Consider the following 20762-nt stretch of genomic DNA (forward strand, 5'->3'; position numbering starts at 1 on the left):
GAGTTCTTCCCAAGACCCTAATGTCAGATTTAGAGTATGTGTTATCTGAGCTCTGATTGGTTCTCTGAGCTCTTTTTGTGTATGTTTAAAGCATCTTTACAGAAGGGGAGAAACAAATGTGTCATAGTATCCTTCAGGCCATTAGTAATTATCACTGTGGTTGATGAGGCATTGCTCCAAAAAGTTATGGAAATCTAGAGAGCTGTGTCTCGAGAAACACAGGGGGAGCAGAACGAGGCCTTTCTTCCATCGTTACACACACCAATTACACCCACTTGCTCTCCACAGCACGGCTTTGTTCCCAGCTCACAGACAAGGCCCAGTTCTGACCTTTCCTTGCTGCGTCAAATACTCCTTCACATAAAGTTTTATCATTTTGTATTATTACCAAACACAATGGAAGGATTCCAAAAAAGACTATCAAATCCAAGCATTTGTAAAACTAAAAATTACAGAAAGCTAAAGCTTTTTTGGCTACAGAAAGTAGATGTAGCAATGCTTCATAGAATTCGTTTCAGCTCCTGTATGACTTTGAATCACCGCAGTCTCGCACCTATAAAATTCTATGAACAGATGCTCTTGAAGCATTTTGTTCTAGAAGTCGTGCTTTCTGCAAACACCACTAGATGGCGAGAGAGTATTGTGTATTTACTTGTCTTTCGTTTTTTTATTTTCTTCCAGTGCCTGTTTGAGAGATTGTTTTTGCACATGAGCCAGGAGTGCTCATCACCAACCTTGCAAGTTTCTAGTTGCAAATTTCTATGTCCTGATATTTCTTTGTAAATAGTAATTACTTGCAGATTATTTGTGTTATAAAAATGCATCACTGTAAATCGCTTTGAGTTGCATTTATGTATGAAATGTGCTATACAAATAAAGATTTTTATTATAGTATTAGTATTATCATGTTTAACAGACTTTTTAAAATTCAAAACAGCTTAGAGGTATCTAATTACAGGATTTAAACATATCGCAGTACAACTACAGCATGTTTTTAAGACGTTTGAATAATGGCACACCATGCACACAACCACATAGGCTGATTCAAAGAATCTATCCAGACCATGCAGACACACCAGAGCCCCTGGCCATCACAGTCTCCCTCACTACCATCACCACGGGAGCCAGCAAGTGGAGCTGCAGTCATTTGAACCTCTCTAGGGGCAGTTTTAGGGCAGCAGGGGGCTTCTCCATATCTGTTATTTTCACAATCATTTAGACAAATAAAATAAAAGCCACTTTTCACACACTATTATGCACAACATAAGAGCATAAGCTATGTTTATATTACTGAACATTTAAGAGGTTTACCCTATCTATCAATCAGGTTTACCAATGCAGTACTTCAGAGAGAGGACACTGGACATAATTTACATGTGATCTACAACAATGACCATATAACAATGTGATCTACAATTACCATATAATGTACAAGTGATATAATTACATGCATTTGATCTACAATTACCATATAATAAATGTACATGTGACAACAAAGACCATATATGTGTACACATAGCCTACAATGACCACAATCCTGAAAAATAAAAATTATGCTCACAGCATTTGTATTTGCCTCAGTGTCATTGCCAAAAATGCTTTTATTAGCATAGTGCTAACATATCCACTTTAGTATATCCACATTATGTGTTTGACATTCTATTATAATAATCCCTTAACAAACTACTGATGAACTCATCCTGTCACAAAGAACCAGTTCTTCATGTCAGTGTGAAAATAAATAGCGTAAAGGTTCTTCTGAACCACCATGAGAACTTCAGTGATATTTCTCGACCATAACAAAAACACACTGAACATTAAAACCTGTACATTTCTTCTTACTTGAACATCAGACTTTTGAGAAGAGAATTTTGCAACGCAACGCGAACTGGCTCGGGTGTGGATGACCTAATAGTTTCCCATTCAGCATAACCTGGTAATATTTACAAAGACACTGCCAACATATTCGCTGCGTTGACCTTCGCGAGGCAGAATTTCAAAATTCGTGCTCCTCTTCCTCCAGAAGGCGGGGGTGGCGGTAGAGGTCCGCTCCTCCCGTCGCCGAGCCGCTATCTGGGCGGGGGAGGAAAACCCTCCCAGTGTAGCAGGGTGTTCAACGTGCGCTCCCCAGTATTGTGGAGCTGCGGCGAGAGGAGGTGGGAACGGTACAAACAGGAGAAACAAAAACATCCTTACCGAAGAGTAAACATAGCATCGATGTTTTTGAACTTCGCTGTGTTTCGCGAGGCGCTTGCTTAACCAGACTTTCTTTTCGGGGTGCGGTTTTATTTCACGGCTTTATTAACTTCTGCCTCCCGAGGAGCGCGAGGAGTTTTGATTTCTTCTCCGAATCGTCGCCGGAAAACGGAATGAATGACAAAGACGAAGGTTGACGCCGGCTCTCCCTCTCGTCTCGTCTCGCCCAAGGAGAAGCGGCTCGGGAACAAAATGGAAAACGGGAATCAAAGCGGCGACGGCGTGCAAGTGCAGGCTCAGCGACCGGACCAGCAGCCGGCGGTGCAGGCGGCGCAAGTGAACGAAAAGAAGAAGATGCACCGCGCGCCGTCGCCCGCGCGACCCAAAGATGTTCCTGGATGGTCCCTCACGAAGATCCGAGGAGGTATCGGCGCACCGACGCTGAGTGTGAAACCGGGGGCCATACATTTAGGGGGGCGAGTGTCCAGGCGCAGTCCGGTCGCCGGTAAAGAATCAAAAGCAGATAAGGGGAAACTGATGGGGAAATCCACGGTTTCATCAAGTGGTCAGAAGAGCAACATGAAGTCAAACAAACCCGGTCGGAGGAAGGTGTCAGATGCCAGCACCGCATCCGACGATCTGAGCAAAGACTCTGGTTGCGCTCCAGGGAAGCTCTCGCCGACAGACAGCAGTTCCGAGCTCTCCGATTGCGCCTCGGAGGAAAATAAACTTTCCACGGACGCCCCGAGCAGCGATACTGAAACCAGCAGCCGCGGCGGACCGGACGGGGAGAAGTCGGGCACAGAACCGACCGAAAATGACCGAAATGTTCAGGCCGAGCAGAGAACCAAGTCCGGCGTGGACCGTCTCTCGTTGGGGACGTACGCGGGGGAAGGGAGCGTCTCACCCGGCGACGAACGCTCTCTCACCTCGCTCGACAGTCGGATGCCTGCCAGCACCTCCCTGGCTTTCTCCGACCTGACGGAGGAGTTAACCGATGGCATTCATGAGGAATATCTCAGGGAAATTGAAGAACTGAGGTCGGAAAACGATTATTTAAAGGTAATTGCATTATGACTTGGAGAACACAAAACTCGCAGGTTTCTTAATTAGTATCTGGGTCGTTCATTCTCAACCTAAAGTCTGTCATTGTAATAAGTAGTCTAAATTAATTTTTCCCTTTTAGCGTTTTCAGTCAAACCTTGTTTATACTCCCTTGCCTAATATTTCTAACTGTCTGCATTAGTATTTTTATAGTTCGGTAAAACTCGTATATTGTACAGCCTAATTAGTAAAGTGTTAGCCTGTTTGAACGACGATTTATATCGCGAGTGTTGGCTGTCCGTGTTGAAGACTTATTACGGGCAGTTGTTAGAGGATAGTTCACCTCCTGACAGACAGCGGCCAGACCAACCAGACCGGACCATGGGCCCATGGGATTCCCCTTTAAGAATATACCTTACCTGAACATATTTCATGCGTTGTAGATAATGCAATATGATACGTGATATTTCATAATAGGCAGGCATTTAAACAGTAAGTTAAACAGATTAATAATGTACAACGAGGTAAAAACCCAGTGTTCACCTCAGGTTGTCAAATTGTGTATTTGGTCATAGGTACATATGTTTGGAAGTAAGATTCAACCAAAAATGGTGGATTAAATTCCGAAATGTTATTGCTATTATGCCTTTAATATTTTGCCCTGTTTGCAAACCAAAACACTTAGATCGGTTGAGATGCTATATCTGCACATCCTATATTCGTCTCTTTATCTCAGCTGATTTACCATGCAGATGGTTTGCTGGGGCATCCCACGCGCTATACAGACGCTGCTGCAGTCCGGCTCGCCCGCGCCCACTTTTCACTCCATTGTTTATACGCGCGAGAAGCACGTGACGTGCGCTGCAGTGGGTGACCTACATTCCGAAGAACTTGTGTGACAGCACGCGGTGGCTCACCGCATCATAGGCTCCAATAAACGGGGTTATATTTACTGCGCTAATGCTCTCTTTGCCGGTCTAGCTGCGTGTACGTCTTCAGCTGGCTTCATGACTGTGGCTGTAAGGGATTAGTGGTTCCGAAAGTAACGTCTCCTGAGTGCTGCTTTATTAAGAAAGAGCAGGAGTAAAGGGAATCGGATTGTAGCTGTTTGGGAGAAAATTACTTATGTTACAAACGCTGAGACCAGTCCTGATGTGACTCGTATCCTGTCCTTAATGAACTGAAATGGGATAAACACTTACTTATTCAAGACACTTGCTACAGTAAATTAGACTCTGGGTCATCTTTTATACATTGTGTGTGTGTGTGTGTGTGTGTGTGTGTGTGTGTGTGTGTGTGTGTGTGTGTGTGTGTGTGTGTGTGTGTGTGTGTGTGTGCGTTCGTGCGTGCGTGTGTGTGTGTGCGTGTGTGTGTGTGTGTGTGTGTGTGTGTGTGTGTGTGTGTGTGTGTGGTGTGCGCGTGTGTGTGCATGTGTGGTGGTGTGTGTGTGCGTGTGTGTGGTGTGTGGTGGTGTGTGTGTGTGTGTGTGCGTGTGTGGTGTGTGTGTGTGTGTGTGGTGCGCGCGTGTGTGTGTGTGTAAGGATGAGGTGGAGGAGCTGCGCTCTGAGATGCTGGAGATGCGGGACGTGTACATGGAGGAAGACGTGTACCAGCTGCAGGACCTCAGGCAGCAGCTGGACCAGGCCAACAAGACCTGCCGAATCCTGCAGTACCGGCTCCGTAAGGCCGAGAGGCGGAGCCTGCGCGTGGCCCAGACGGGCCAGGTGGACGGGGAGCTCATCCGCACGCTGGAGCAGGACGTGAAGGTGAGAGAGAGGCTGAGGGGTGGGGCGTCGGTCACGTGGGGCGTCGATCACGTGAGGCGTCGGTCACGTGGGGCGTCGGTCACGTGGGGCGTCGGTCACATGGGGCGTCGGTCACGTGGCCTTGCCCAGTCATCTGTCCATATCGATCACTGATAATAACAATTAAAACCCGGCGTGCTTCGACCTGTCTGGCTCACGTCTTCTGGCTCTGTGATTTGTTCAAATCCCTTAAAATCTGTAGACACAAAGCACCAACTGTTATTAACTTGGATTTCTTCCATAGTCACCTTGTCCATACTTTACATGTCGGATTTAGCCAACAGGAGCTTTTCTAACAAAGCCTTGTTATTGTTCGGATTATGATTCTTCTTTTTGCAAGTCCTGATTTTCATGCGGAGATGTTCGCTCCCCTGTCTCCCGCATCAAAGGACACAATGCTCCCTCTTTCAGGCCGGACAGCAGGAGAAGCAGTCGCGATGATGTCATTCCCTCGAGTTGTGCCCTGCTGTCTGTCTCTGTTCAAATGGCCAAGTCGTGTACGGTAGCGCCAGGGGTCATGTTCACCCTTTCGCATAGCTAATGTTGGGTGACGGCCAAGCCCCGCTGATTCCAAGTTCTTCCTGAGCGAGCGAGGTCGCCCACGCCCAAGGTTAAATCCCGCTCGGCCAATCGAGAAAGAGCCGGCACGGGCTGGGGGGACGTGCCGGGCCAATCAGAAGGGACGCAGGAAAAGGGGGTTTAAAAAAACAAAACAGAAATGGCGCTTGAGGGGAAACACTCCCTGTGTGTGTTGGATTCTTCAACAGCTAGCGGGAGTCTCCTAACACTGGGCCAATTGTCTGCCCATGCTAGCAGCCTCAGCCGGGTCAGATTACGCTAGCCTGCCCGGTGTTGGCACTTTCAGCTGCACAGGCACAACGGCTGGGAGGGAAAAGCACATCACTGCTCACTGGCTGAGCCGCAACACAAAAGCCTCCAGGCAAAATGGCATTAAAGTCTTTACATTTAACCTAACCGAGCCAAGCACAGAGCTAAATGCTCGAAGTACCAGGGGGGAGCTGTCGGTCACAAAACAAAGCACAGGCCACCAAGGAGTTGAGTTACATATAATATTAAGGGTTGGGGGCGGGGGTAATATACTGTACTGCCTCAGATACTGATTTCATCATTTGTAGGACGTTTGGGTGACTAAAAGAGCAGCTGTTTTGGAACATCACCCCTCTGGCAGTTTGGTACAGTCCAAATGAACAAACGCCATTTGTGGTGTTGTTGCTCTGAGGTCAGGGTAGCACCAACGTTTGATTTGCGCTTGTCTCGCACTTTGAGTGCTTCCCACGTTTTGGCTGTTTCCTGTGTCTCACAGGGAGGAGATGATGTCATGGTGTGTTAGCCACGAGGGAGAGCAGGAGGGTGAGGAGGCGACTGAGATGTTAGTGAGATTCCCAACTCCACTTCCTTTCCTCTGATGCAGTGGCCTAATTTCTCAAAACCAATGAGAGAGAGGGAGAGAGACATCTGGGCTGGGAGGCGTGCAAACTGAGGAGATAGAGAGAGAGAGAGGGAGAGAGAGAGAGATACCCCGTTACTGAATTTAGGTTGAAAAGGCATTGCAGCTCAATCTCAAATTCTGCTACTCATCGGCAGACTGAACTCATGTGCCCCTGCATAGCAACAGCTGAGAAGCAGAGCCAGTCCTCACATGGGCAGAGAAGATGAGAGGAGACTGAGACGGTGAGAGACAGAGAGAGACGGCGAGACAGAGAGAGGGGGAGGGGGGCCAAGAGATGGAGAGAGCGAAGGAGAGAGGGGCAAGAGAGAGAGAGAAAGAAGAAAGGGTGTGATAAAGGAGGAGGCATGCTGTTTGGTCAGTTGTGCCTCTGTGTGTACAGATAACAGCTGAACTGCAGCAGGGTGAGGGGATGACTGGCAGTAAAGGAGAAGAGAGGGAGACAGCGTTGTCTCCCCAGCGTCTCCGTCCGCTCTCTGCGCCGAGCCGCTCCGACAATTCCAGGAAGAGGGTCTCTCCCCCCCCCCCCCCCTTTCCTCCCGACATTCCGCACACGAAGGGAGTCGCATGCATAATCACCCATGTGCTGCGTTCACATGTCACGGTCAACCCCAAACATCCGGCAGCTCACAGCACGCCTCGGGAGATGGGCAGGGCGGGGGCCTCGAAGCTCGGGGGGGGGGGGGGGGGGGGGGGGGGGGGGAGAAGAAGCACCCTGTGTGTCTCCAGCATCTCAAAACAAGAGCACGTTCCAGCCGGGCTTTGTTTGCCAGCGGAGGTTAGAGACGGAGCAAATCTGTGTTGTTTTCCCCCCCTGTCTGTCCATGTCGCTGAAGGCCTGGTATAAAGCTCACACAGCGAGGGCCGCCATTGTGAACCGCATTATGTGTTAATCCAAAGATGCAAAATTTGAGGGGTTGTTCAATTTCAACAGTGGTGCGTTCCTTTTTAAAACAGCTTAGAATGTTTCCTGTGTTCGTTTCTCTGACGAAGCACTTAATGAGGTCTAACAGGTTAGCGGCATGTTGATCCTCAGCTTACTCATTTTCACTCTAAGTGTGTTTTAATTGGCATAGACATGAACTGTGCAAGGACATCTCAGACTCTCACTCAGAGAAGTTCAGTATAACAGGCAGGCTTGTGGGCACTGGTTTGAGTTGTGTTTAACAGGCAGGCTTGTGGGCGCTGGTTTGAGTTTATATTTACATTTACAGTACATTTATGGCATTTAGCAGACGCTCTTATCCAGAGCGACTTACAAAAGTGAGTTGCGTTTAATAGGCAGGCTTGTGGGTGCTGGTTTGAGTTGTGTTTAACAGGCAGGTTTGTGGGTGCTGGTTTGAGTTGCATTTAACAGACAGGCTTGTGGGAGCTGGTTTGATTTGTGTTTAACAGACAGGCTTGTGGGTGCTGGTTTGAGTTGTGTTTAACAGACAGGCTTGTGGGCGCTGGTTTGAGTTGTGTTTAACAGACAGGCTTGTAGGCGCTGGTTTGAGTTGTGTTTAACAAGCAGATATGTGAGTGCTGTTCTCCTACAAACGTCCACAGATAAATCAGAAGGTAAGCCGTTAAAAATGACTGTTTGGTGAGTAGGCGGCTGGAGCAGTGTTGACAAGAAAGATCAAGGAGGACGCGCGCACACACACACACACACACACACACACACAAACCTACACACTCACACACACAAAGTGCCTCTTTGATGGCTAATTGTCGTCCTTTTTTCTGCTGGACGGCTATGTAGCGTAGAGATACAGCCCATAATGCCCGTGACTGCAGAGAGCTGAGGTGGGGTTAGGGGGCAAAACAAGGACAGCGGGGTACCAGGCAGCTCTAACACCCCGAACAGCCCTGACTGGACACTCCACCCACAAACTCCACCCTCACACTCCACCCTCACATTCCACACTCCCCTGTGAGTCTCAGGCTCCCCTGGTCTTTTAATCCCCCACCCAGCTGTCTCTTGCTTTCCCATATCGGAGCCACTTTAGCACCTTCAGACAGCTGGGTGGAGTCAGACAGGGAGGTGGAGAGGAGCACGCGGATGAATCGCACCTCAGCAGCCACTCGCAGTGGAAAACGCTGACGTGTGATGGCTGAGACGACCAGTCCCCGTAAGGCTAGTGCATGTGGGTCTTACGTGCTCTGGATGCCTGGATAATGAATGGCTGCGCTGATTAGCATTGACATGGCTAGCTTGGCCTCCCCCCCATAGTGCGATAGAGAAAATGAAAGAGAAACATTATAAACGTTATAAACATAATGGGGGGAAAGAATAACTAATGGAGTCAGATGGACAAAGAGATGGTTTGTTCAGCACAAAGAGATGAATGAGGAATGAAGGGAAAATATAAAAACAAATAATGGGGCAATAGGGATCTGATATGAATTAGAGCATGATGTGAGCACAGAGGGGTATTGTGGGTACCCAGCTGCCCCCTGGCATGGCTTCAGAGAGAAGAATAGAAGGAGATGGGTGGGTAAGAGAGAGAGAGAGAAAGGAGAATCCCCCCTTGTGTGGTTGCGTCCACAAATGGCCACTGTGTAATGCGTCTCCTCCATGTCCCTTTTGAGGAGTGAAGTAGTGTTGCTTTCTCTCCACTCGATCTGTCCCGAACATGACCTTACCCTGCCTGCGCTCACCTGCAGGACATGCTGTCAGGTCATTTCAGGCCATGAAGTGGTTCAGTCGAACAATGGTCATGAAAGGATGGACCTAAAACGCATTCAAACGAGCCGCTTATAAGTTGCATCGCTTATGTCATGCAAATTTATAGATATTTTAACGAGGTAAACTGTAATGACGTGTTTGCTGTTGTTTTGCTTTGTTTGGACTAATATTCCGACATGTCGGCGCTTGCTACAGCTTGTAGAATCCTACTCACCAGAGACCACATGTAGTGGAAGTGTGTGAGTGTGTGTGTGTGTGTGTGTGTGTGTGTGTGTAGCACGTACATTTACATGAGTCTTTGCCCAACATTGATAACAGCCCTCCTTTAGCACAGCTTTGTGATGAAACACATTTAACGAGCTTCCTTTCCCAGGAGGGGATTCAAGGACCCAATAAAGTACCCTTCTGCAGAAAGACTCCTGAGCACACAGTGCAGGGAAAGACAGGCAATCACAGAACGCTACTGCCATTAAAACACACGGACGTGGTGCACCTCATAACTGCTCGTGTGTTTTATAAATCCAGCATGATCCACAAGGCTTCAGCCAACAGAAGAAGCTAAAAGATCCATAGTGTAACGAAGTTGGTTTGGCATCATGGCGAGCACTGCTTCATTAGTTCTCTGTCTCTACAAGATAATGTCATACAAGCTAATGTCAAAATAATAACAGCCAAATGTGACACATAATTAAGTTACTGGACCAGTAGTTTGCAATCTCAGCCCTGTCTACAAATCATTTCTTCCCGAGTCTAAGTCACTTGGCCAAGCTCAAGATGCTGCCTGCAGCTTGAATCGGGTGTGTTTGATTAGGGACACTGCAAATATCTACATGGCATAAAACTAGCCACAGGATCCTCTGTATTATAGCATCCCTGTGCTGCCTGCTGGGAAGGAGTGACGGCTCTGACACACACACACACACACCTCCCCTCGCAACAGTCCGGTTTAACCCCGCGCTCCCTCTGCCTGTCCCAGGTGGCCAAGGACGTGTCCATCCGCCTCCATGGGGAGCTGGAGGCCGTGGAGAAAAAAAGACGCTGCCTGGAGCAGGAGAACGAGGAGCTGCAGGTGAAGCTGCAGGAGCTGGAGGTGGCCAAGCAGGTCCTGCAGGCCGAGCTGGAGAGGAGCCGAGAGGTAGGGTCGGGGGCCGGGGGCCACGCCCAGCTACACACACACAGTACACATGCGCCGTATGCCAGCCAGTCCCCCGTGCCTTCTGGGAACCACCTGGCCATCGTTAAAGCGCCGGCAAAGTAAAAATGACTTTCGAGTACTGAATGTGGCGTACGCGGTGGAGCTGTACGTCTGGTGATTTCAGTGCACATGAGCAGAACTGACTTATTAGAAAAAAAAACCTGCTGGACTGTATGTCTGGTCAGACATGAAGAAGGTGTACTTGAAAAAAGACATAGCAGAGCTTTTGGGTTCCATGATTCTAAATGTACATCCTTCAGGAAACCGTTATGATTTAGTGCTGTTTAGAGTTGAGTCTCTGGAGAGTGAAGATCCCGATGTCTTCTGCTTGGAGACGGTTCAACTCCCACCGTCCAAAGCTTCACGTCATCCAAAACTGAGCTCAGACAGCTGTGTGTCTTTTTGAGTGTAAACGCCATAAATGGACAATACATCTATACACTTTAATTGCTGCTACTTAAATTTACATTAATGGTAGACCTCCAGATACATTTTTTTACATTGTGTGTGTGTGTGTGTGTGTGTGAGACACGCATTTGGTTGTTGAGTGAACGGTCAACTCACTGTTATCACTGATGAATTATATAATTTATTATAGTGTATTATTATAGTGTATTATGTCCATCAGTGGTGTAATACAATAACGTGCCTGTGTCATTGATGCGTTTGTGTGAAAGCTTTCAGTCATTGCTCACAAGTTAATTGAAAAATGTTTTGTTTTATAGTACTGTCAGCTGCTGACTGGCTACGTGTGTCTGTGTGGATTAGCCAGTCTCAGCATCCCTAACTCTATTCTTGGGGGTGTGGCACATGTGGAGTCCTTTAACATTATTTCATTGTTTTCTGTAATATCAATGAATTAAGCTACACTGACCCTTCCAAGAGCAAAATCACACAAACCGCACACAGCTTGAAACCCGCGAACACACCGGCAACTGTAAATGTCACTTGGCGACTGTGAGTGTTTTATAACAAAGAACTTTCATCAGTGAAAACAGAATGCACCATATCTATTTGCACAGAATATTATAGCCGTGTCGTACCACGGTGCTACAAATGAGCGTTGCTGACTAGGAAAATTAGAAGATGATGGTGATGATGATAACAGCATTCCCTCTAATGTGATATTGCTTATGCATCCATTCTGTGATGTTATAGGTTAATAACAATATAACCGCACAACAGAATGCAACTGAGTGTCATTCCTCCAAGCTAATCAAGCTTCCACAGGGTCATCTGAGGGAAGATTCGGTGCTGTTCATGTGGCTAGTACACAGATCTGTGCTCTGATTGGTGGAGGGCCTTGGGCAAGGCTTTCTGTGTCATTTGTTGATGTTTTTTGGTGACAGTGCAATTCTTGGTAATAATTCCATGAATGCCAGAAAGTGTCATTCTGACAATTAGGATGTTTTTTAAAGACCCAGGGAACTTAAATCTAAATTGGTTAGACATAAACATAAGGCCTTGCACTTCTGGGCAACGTGTTATATGTGTTATATCTACATATCGTGTAGATAAAAATTCTCATGTAAATTGGGTTGTTGTGTAAAGATTACGTAAGCTTTACTGTTAACAGTCTGACAGTTTTTGCCCCGCCCACATCCCCTGATATCCCACATTCCTCTTGGAGACCGAGTTTGATAGCGAGCAAAAACCTAAGGCAGGGCTAAATGTACAACCTAAGTCAGGGCTAAATGTACAACCTAAGTCAGGGCTGTGTTGTTTTGCAGTACCTTTTGGTCAACTGCACTTTTAGTGCAACGGTGCTACCTAGCTAACTCAGCTGTTTGTGACCAAGCTTATAGTTTCCATTTTATCCTGATAAAAACCATAAAAACATACTATTCATTCAGCGACCGTGAACAAATCCTGAACTTTAGAATGATTTGAATTGGTAAGGTAGGCTTGCACATATATGAATAAAGGTGATGGTCCTGTGCATTTTGGTAATGGAAGTTCCATTGATCCAGTGTTGATCCTGATTCTTTAACAGCTAATTCAGTGACCAAGGGATTCATGATGTTGCGAGTAAGCAGGATTCCGAGACAGACGCAGCTTTACAGAAATTCCGTTTATTTATTTTAAACACAAAAAGAGCGTGCAGCGCTAAAGACCAAAGGCAGCTAAACACTTCCTAACAGGTCCCACAACTGACAAAAAACATTTACGAGACACACACTTTAGTTACCCCAAGATAACACACCACAGGTGCAACGAGACGAGAAACAGGTGAGACGACTTACAATGACAAATGTCTAAACATCGATAAACTCATATTACACACCAACACAAACCAACGCACATGCACACAAAAACACGGGAGGACTCAGGTGCTGTACTGTGACAGGATCATTCATAATACATCAGCATATTGTATACGTGTCAAAATATTCCTTTACTTTTATCCTTACAGAATAAGACACATTATTATTATTTCTTTATTTAGGCAGGTATGTAGATTTGAAGGTCCTTCAAAAATAAAAGTCTGTACAATGATGGAAGTCCATATGTGAATCAACAGTATCATCTTGTTACAATGACCAGCTGTAACAAAACAGTTGTATGCACTGAGTGACAGGTGTGCAGTTTCTCTTTAGTGTAAATGCAAGGTTTCTCAGTCAAATAAGTAAAGAAATCTGGCTAATTGGTGGTCATTGTGACAAGTTATCATACAATTGTGCTATTCTGTAGATATCTGGATGAATCTCTCCTGTTGAATTCGGATTCAAATTTGAGACCTTTTGAGACCTAAATTGTGGGACCTTTATTTTGAAGGACAGTCCTAGGTTGAAATATGTATACGTGTGAGCACCGTGTAAGGATAAAAGTGGAATAATGACACTCATACACATACTTGACTTATTATCTTTTATTATTTGATGGAGTTGTTAAAGAAACAGGGTCACCGCTGTGGATCAGAGGTACAAATCTCCACTTGTGTTACCAAATCTCCACTTGTGTTACCAAATCTCCACTTGTGTTACCAAATCTCCACTTGTGTTACCAAATCTGTTACATCAGAATGGCGATGTTGCACCTGGGGCCGCCCGTCATTCTGCTCCTCCCTCCTCGCACCATCTAGCTTGTTCCGCTCTGTTTGACCAGTGTGGCAGGACTGCGAGTCCTGACGACGGGGCTGTCAATCAAGCGTGCTCATTGGAATATTAGGACTATGTTCAGACTGTTCGCAGTTTGGACCGACGAACTGATTTCGTTGCTTTTTCAAAAGTGAACATTTGCTGAACGTGTAATATTACACTCTAGTGTACACAAAAGTACTTTATGTCCTCGAGTCATTAAAGAGAGGTGTTACTGTAGTCCCAGCTGACTCGTGGTGGGAGTAGGTCTGGTTGCTGCTGATAGTGATGAGGATGGGTGGTTGTATTTTTTTTTTTTCTTTTAATTATATGCCATGATAACTACCTTACAATATGTAATCTCACACTTTGTGTTCACACTTTGTGTTCAGCTTTAAAATAGCATTTGTACAGGAGAAGCATTATAAATGGAAAAAAAATGAAAGAGCAGTGGGAAGAGAAAGATAGAGAGAGGTAGAGAGAGGAAGAGAGGAAAAGAGAGGTACAGATAGGTAGAAAGAGGAAGAGAGAGGTAGATAGAGAGGTTATTATTTATTAATTTATATATTGCATCTTTTTTCCATCAAAGCAGTACAGTGTCTAAGATGCAAAACAGAAAGTTGGTCTTTCCCATCAGAACATGATCAATATTAGACAGACTCGCTCTGTCTGGGATGTCACGTACAGATGAAGAGCAACTCCTCTTCTTCATTAGTATGGGCACCAGTAGGGGCCTTTGTTAAAAATGCACATGCGCACACACACACACACACACACACACACACACACACACACACACACACACACACACATACAAATATGTAACTGAGACGTGAAATGCAGAAATTATTACCATGCACAGCTACCTCCCATTGTGATATCACGGCAGTTGCCCAAAGTTGACTTTCACTCCAAATGACATGTGCAGTATGGAAACTTTGAAAAGGTTCTTATTATGCTTAGATGGCGATTCACAGGGAGCCTGTTTCTGCTTGTTCAATAGCAAAGTGACAAGCGATTGTAGTTGTGGAAGGTTAGTGTGAAAGGTAGTCGGCTAGCATTACATACTGTCGGCCTCCTCTCTCCATCTCTCTCTCTCTCTCTCTCTCCCCCTCCCTCCTCAGTTCCGTCTTCATTTCATACATATCGACCTTCCAGCTGTTCTGGAACCTTTAGACCAGGAGGGGCTGGAAAATGTGATAGGTGTGTGTGTGTGTGTGTGTGTGTGTGTGTGTGTGTGTGTGGGAGGTCTCTCTTGCCTCGTTGGGCGTTTGAGGAGGAGGGTACAAGTTCCAGTATAACATGGTGGAGGCAGCCTCTGTGTGGTTTGTCATTGCCATTCTTCATGTTTCCATACACACACCACACCAACAACTGCCGCCTGCTGCCTTCTACCCAGTGGCACCCAGTGGCACCTGCACACCAGTAGCGAACCGTGACCATTGAACCTGGGCCCGCTGAATAATTTATTTGCTTATATTTCTGTAATTGTTTAGATGTCGATTGTCAAACTGTAAGTAGATTGAAAAATTGGATAAATTATATATATTTATGTTTTAAGAATATTTTAGGCCCTCTGAGAGGGCGTAGAAGGCCCTGACGGTTCCCCACTGCTGCACACAGACCGTGGGCTCTTATCTGATGTCTCGTTGAGGACTTGTTTGGAATCCATCGAAGGTCTGTTTGTTTGCTCAACTGTTTTAATCCTGGGAAGCAGGTCAGATCCCCACCCCCTCGTCTCCACACTTCACACATTTAATCAGCCCCGCAACAGGAAACAGCGTTCGCACTTACTCTTTGTTTATTTATAATCTCCAGGAAGCTTCTGTGCTGTTTTCTCATCTCGCGGTGGGTCCTAGAGGGAGCCCAGGCTCGGCAGGGCCAAACAGCAGAGCCACCTCTGACTGTGAAATATGATCACAGATCAGATGGTCAAACATGATCACTGATCACATGGTCACAGAAAACCACTGAACATATGGTCAAACATGATCACGGATCACATGGTCACACATGACCACTGAACACATGGTCAAGTCCATATGCAGCTTATTGCTGTACAGGGGGCGTGTAACAGGCCTGCTAGCTTGGCAGGAATTTCCTCATTTTCTTTTCATCAGCACTGTCAGAGGGGGATGTAGGCAAAATAATGGGAACTGTTTAACGGAGAGTTTTTAAAAGACGCCCAGGAAAGTACCAAGCTGTACTGGTCACGCTATGCTGAGAGCTACACACTCAGAGACGCAGCGTTGGAAGTTCTGACTAGATAGTGTGGCAGAACGCCACCACAAATAACAGACTTGTGCTTAGTCATTATGCCCATGTGGTAACACTGAACAACTCCTTGTGTCCGTGACACACACACACGCACGCACGCTTACACACTCGGGTAATTGGGAATATTCAGTATACCTAGCAAGAATATACTGAGTCAGGACTCTTAATAATGAAGACCCAACTGTATGCGACAGCTTCTAATTCACTCAGGGTTCCCTGCCACGTTCACAGCATGATTTCAAAAGGAACGGCAAAGTTGCTGTGTTGTAGTGCAGAGTTCTGTTGTATGCCAGAGCTTGAACCTCCCTGCCTACGCTGTGGCTTCATGAGAACTTCAGTGAGTCAGCGGCTGCGGCTGCTATTGGGTCAGCGCGCTCCAGATTCCGCCGGGTCCGAGATCAGCTGCCGCGCTCCAGGTCCGAGCCCTGATCCAGTCCGGGTTTTACCAGCCGTTGTGCTGCAGAGGACCTGCCTGAGCCGTGGTTTGTGGGTCAGTGTGATTAATTAAAGCGTCCGGGAGAGCAGCAGTATTTACTGTAGAGGCCAGCTAAAAACAACACATCTTCTGCGAAGCAAGTGAGGCTCACGAAGACAGGATGGGGTTACCCTGATCTATTCTAACCCAGCGCAGAAAGTGTGTGCAGCTAAAGGCAACATTTGTCACTGTGCGAGTAGCACGATCCCTTAGCCTTTAGCCAAGCTGATAACAGGCCTGCCAAACACTGGCTCAGTGATGTGAGTGTGGCAGCTCCCATATAGACAAACAAGATCATCCCTCGGGGAGAAGAAGCCATTTTATGCTCCAATAAAATACACATGAAATATGACAAGTGGGGAATACATTACGAGACACATGACCTGACATCCCAACCAACCAACCACACACACACACACACACACACACACACACACACACACACACACACACACTCTGAGGGAATAATGCCAAGCGCTGACATCACAGCCAGATCTAAGAGATATTGCTTTATCTCTAAGGCTCTTTTACTTCTGCCTGTCTATTTCTTTTAGCTTTCTACTTACTGTCTGCCCTTACACATATCCCTAGATACATCCACCCAAACACACACACACACACACACAAGCGCACACACACACGCACACACACACACACACGCACACACATATCCCTAGATACATCCACCCAAACACACACACACACACACACACACACACACACACACACACATCCCTAGATACATCCACCCAAACACACACACACACACACACACACACACACACACACACATACACATGCGCGCATACACACACACACACACACACACATGTATTTAGATGCACTTATTGGCTTAGTGGTGTTTTGCAGTATTGGGTTGCCAGATCCAGTGGGATGCTCCAGTGCTGGTGAGGAGGCTGTTAATGGAGTGAGGGCCTCTTCACTAGGCATGTTTAGAACGTCTACTGGGAGGCATTGTGGTCTGGGCTGAAATGTAGAGTGTTGCATCAGGGGAAGCCAAATGGAGCTGCGTGTGCGTGTGTGTGTGTGTGTGTGTATGTGTGTGTGTGTGTGTGTGTGTGTGTGTGTGTGTGTGTGTGTGTGTGTGTGTGTGAGGTGGTGTTTTTAGGAGTGCAGACTCACTCTAATGGCTTTTACCTGTTTATATGAAGACTGTGGTGGCGATAATTGCTTGTTCGTGACTGCTGCTTCTCATAGTGTACGTATGTGTGTGCGCATTTGTGAAAACCCCCACCACCCCCAAAATGATTCAATGTGTGCCAAAAGACAAAATCACAACAGAACAGGAGAAAGTGCATGTGTATATAGTGCAGGCGTGATTGATGGTGCCTTGCTGATGCGTTTATATCCAGAACAAACAGCTACAAACATGCACGCATAAAATCACAAGCCCATCATACACACACACACACACACACACACACACACACACACACACACACACACACACACACACACATAAAGGCTATAATAACAAACTAACAACAATCAGTGTTTATTAGATTTCAGACAACACTGAAACCCGTACTCGAAGTCGTTTGTATAACACAGACACACAGAGTCACACCCAAACTCACACACACACACTCACACACACACACACACACACACACACGCACACACACACACACACACACACACACACACACACACACACACACACACACACACACATACACACACACACACACACACACACACACACACTCACACACACACACACACACACACACACACACACACACACACACACACACACACACACACACACACACACACACACTCCCTTTCTCCCCCTCTGTCACGTGGTCCCTCAACCAGAGCGTCTGCCTGTTCTATTTATGCTCTAATTGGGCTGTCTCCTACCTGCTGCTCCAGGCTGTGAGTGATGTAAGCAGCATGGCACACACCCTGAGGAGATTATGTCCAAGGAGACACCGGGCTTCACTGCCCTACAGAGAAGGGCGCCTCACCGTCTTTTAGTCTCTACACAATGGTAGAGCCCGATGGTTTCGTTAACGGTTTCGTTGAGCTACTTGTAGAGATTTATGGTGATGGTTAACGGAATGTTTGAGGAGTAAATTCTTGACCGCGGCCTCTGTGTTCGTATCGATCCAACATGTCGACTGCTGCAGCAGTTCACCGCTGCTTGTAGCGCTGTGCTAGGCTTTGGTGATAATGTCAGTTCAGACAAACGATTATAGTCTCTACAATTATAGTGCTGAAAGCTATTATCCTGTTACGAAGTACCTCACGAGAACATTTTCACCTCACACTGTTTAAATCCTTTCTTCCCGTTCCATCATTTGACCATTTTCATATAGAGCAACAGAAATAACGACAAAATCTAAATACTGTTCTGGATAAAACATCTGTTTTGTGTTATAGACGAGTGTTTTTAATCACACGTACTTCACTCATAGTTAACACATTTCAAGTTTGTAACAATACAGACTGCTTCACAAACATACTGCAATAATGAATATCCATTCAACTTTTATGCCAACAAGCATTTTTGAAGTACAGCGATTTCAGTTCAGTGGGCATCATTTCTTATGTTCACATTTTATTTTTTGTTTTGAAAGACCAAATCTAAACAAGTTGTTTGGTTGTTTTGAAGTCAAAACATTGTCTGGAGCACTGACACCTTTCCTCTAGACAAGCCTAGCCATTGTCTACTCTACTGGATACAAGGTCACATGCTTCATTTGCATGTATCCCACGATTCTTTGCACCAGATTGAAAATACTGTTAAAATGTTTTCAACTGGTGCCTTTAAAAAATTCTGATTTGTTAATTAGTTGGTGATGTTTTTTTGTGGTCTATAATTAAATGCAGTATTTTCTTTTGTAATCTTTTTAATTAGACATACATAACATTTTTAATTAAGTATACATTAGATTTTTAATTATTTATACATTAGGTTTGTACAAAAAGAACAGTTAAAGCCGTTTTTTAATGCCATAAAACAAACTGTTTTTTAATTAATATATTCACTTTTAAAAGGACCAATGTGTTATTCTTAGTACCAAAAAGTAGCAACGTAGCAAAATAATATTTTGAAAGGTTTTGTTTATTATTATTTTTAATTATGTGCAGCTCACATTAGATGAAGAATGTAGTTGCTTTTTAGTTCTGAAAATTAACCAGTTAATGCTTCAAACAGCTCCACATGTAGGCGTCCATGTTTAAAACAGATTTACTACAGAATCTGAAACATCCAGGCCACTAGGTGTCAGTATAACGGCTTTCGTGATGTGAAGAAGAATCATTGGAAAATTATTCTTGCTCCTTGAAATTACGTTACATAATAGCGCTTATGGCCACAAGGCCACTGGACACGTTACGGTTCCTTTTCCTCTTTCATTATCACTGGAGAATTGAAGAGATTAGGTTCGGCTGAATGCCATTGATCCACTTTTCTCTATTGGTAGTTCACACACACACACACACACACACACACACTCGGTGCACACTCTCTCTGGCCACATTCTTTGTGCACTCCAATGTACAGAGTTCAAACCACACTGAGTGCACTCCAGTTCTTCGATAGCCAACTCTGTTGCTCTCTCTCTCTCTCTCTCTCTCTCTCTCTCTCTCTCTCTTTCTATCTATCTATATTTCTTTCTTTTCCTTCCTATCTCTCTGTTATGTAAATCCCGTCCTCAGTCATGAGGCCTCTGAAGAATCCCACTTCTCTTTGATCAGGCAGGATGATCCTCCAACCCAGCATTGATACACACATACACGTGTGTGTGTGTGTGTGTGTGTGTGTGTGTGTTCTCTCATTATCATGCACCGTGACCCGGTCTCCTGTTGGGTCAGTGTCCTGAAATTCTGGGCGTCACCATCCGCTCCACAGTCTCTACGCAATGTGTGACGTTGGTGTGTAGGGATGAGGGGGACAGTCCTCAGGGGTCACGTTGATCACACCCACGCACGTTCATCTCACACTAGTGGAGAATGACACGGAGCACTGAGCACAAAGTGAGACTAATCACTCAGTCAGATCAGAATCATCTTCCTGCCAGTTCTTTGGGAAGGAAAAACATTTTACTGCAGAGAGAGAGAGAGAGAGAGAGAGAGAGAGAGAGAGAGAGAGAGGGGGAAGAAGAAAGAGAAGAAGGAAAGGAGCTACCAGCAAATGAAACCCAAACGGAACATCAGCCCTGTTGTACGTCTGGCATGTCTCCAGTCGTCCCGCACCGAGCCGAGTCAACTGTGCGGGACGCCAGCGGCAGGACACGGATGTATTCATTAATAGATAAAAGAGATTGATTAACGAGCCATTAAAATGCCAACAGCCACTCTGAATGGGATTAAATAGCCGCGGGTCAGATGGAAGTGAGTTCACACACCTCTTCATGAGGCCTGACAGCAGTGGTGATGCCTATATCAGCACCATCAGACATGACCGCAGAGCTGGACGCTGCATTCATGACGTGCACGCGCGTGTGTGTTTGTGTGCGTGTGTGTATGTGTAGACACTGTGGCAGGGCTTTGGGGTGGGGTCTGCAATTTCAAGTGTGCAGT

At 45.9% G+C, this 20762-nt stretch overlaps 1 protein-coding gene across 7 annotated transcripts in view; it reads left to right on the forward strand.

The window, feature by feature from the left end:
* The first annotated feature begins 2073 nt into the window (after positions 1-2073).
* The window catches only part of mtcl2 (microtubule crosslinking factor 2), a 40500-nt gene continuing 21811 nt past the window's right edge, over positions 2074-20762 (forward strand). For 2 of the 7 annotated variants that reach the window (XM_076983650.1, XM_076983651.1), the window contains exons 1-3: positions 2075-3258; positions 4782-5006; positions 10161-10319. In XM_076983650.1, the coding sequence (XP_076839765.1) occupies positions 2374-3258; positions 4782-5006; positions 10161-10319 (1269 nt within the window). In that variant the 5' untranslated portion in view covers positions 2075-2373. Of the gene's footprint in view, positions 3259-4781; positions 5007-10160; positions 10320-20762 lie in introns of all 7 variants that reach the window. The other 5 variants (XM_076983649.1, XM_076983654.1, XM_076983652.1 and 2 more) reach the window with 4 other exon arrangements.

The sequence above is a fragment of the Brachyhypopomus gauderio genome, chromosome 21 (genome assembly GCF_052324685.1).
Source record: "Brachyhypopomus gauderio isolate BG-103 chromosome 21, BGAUD_0.2, whole genome shotgun sequence".
In the NCBI taxonomy this organism is placed as follows: Eukaryota; Metazoa; Chordata; class Actinopteri; order Gymnotiformes; family Hypopomidae; genus Brachyhypopomus; species Brachyhypopomus gauderio.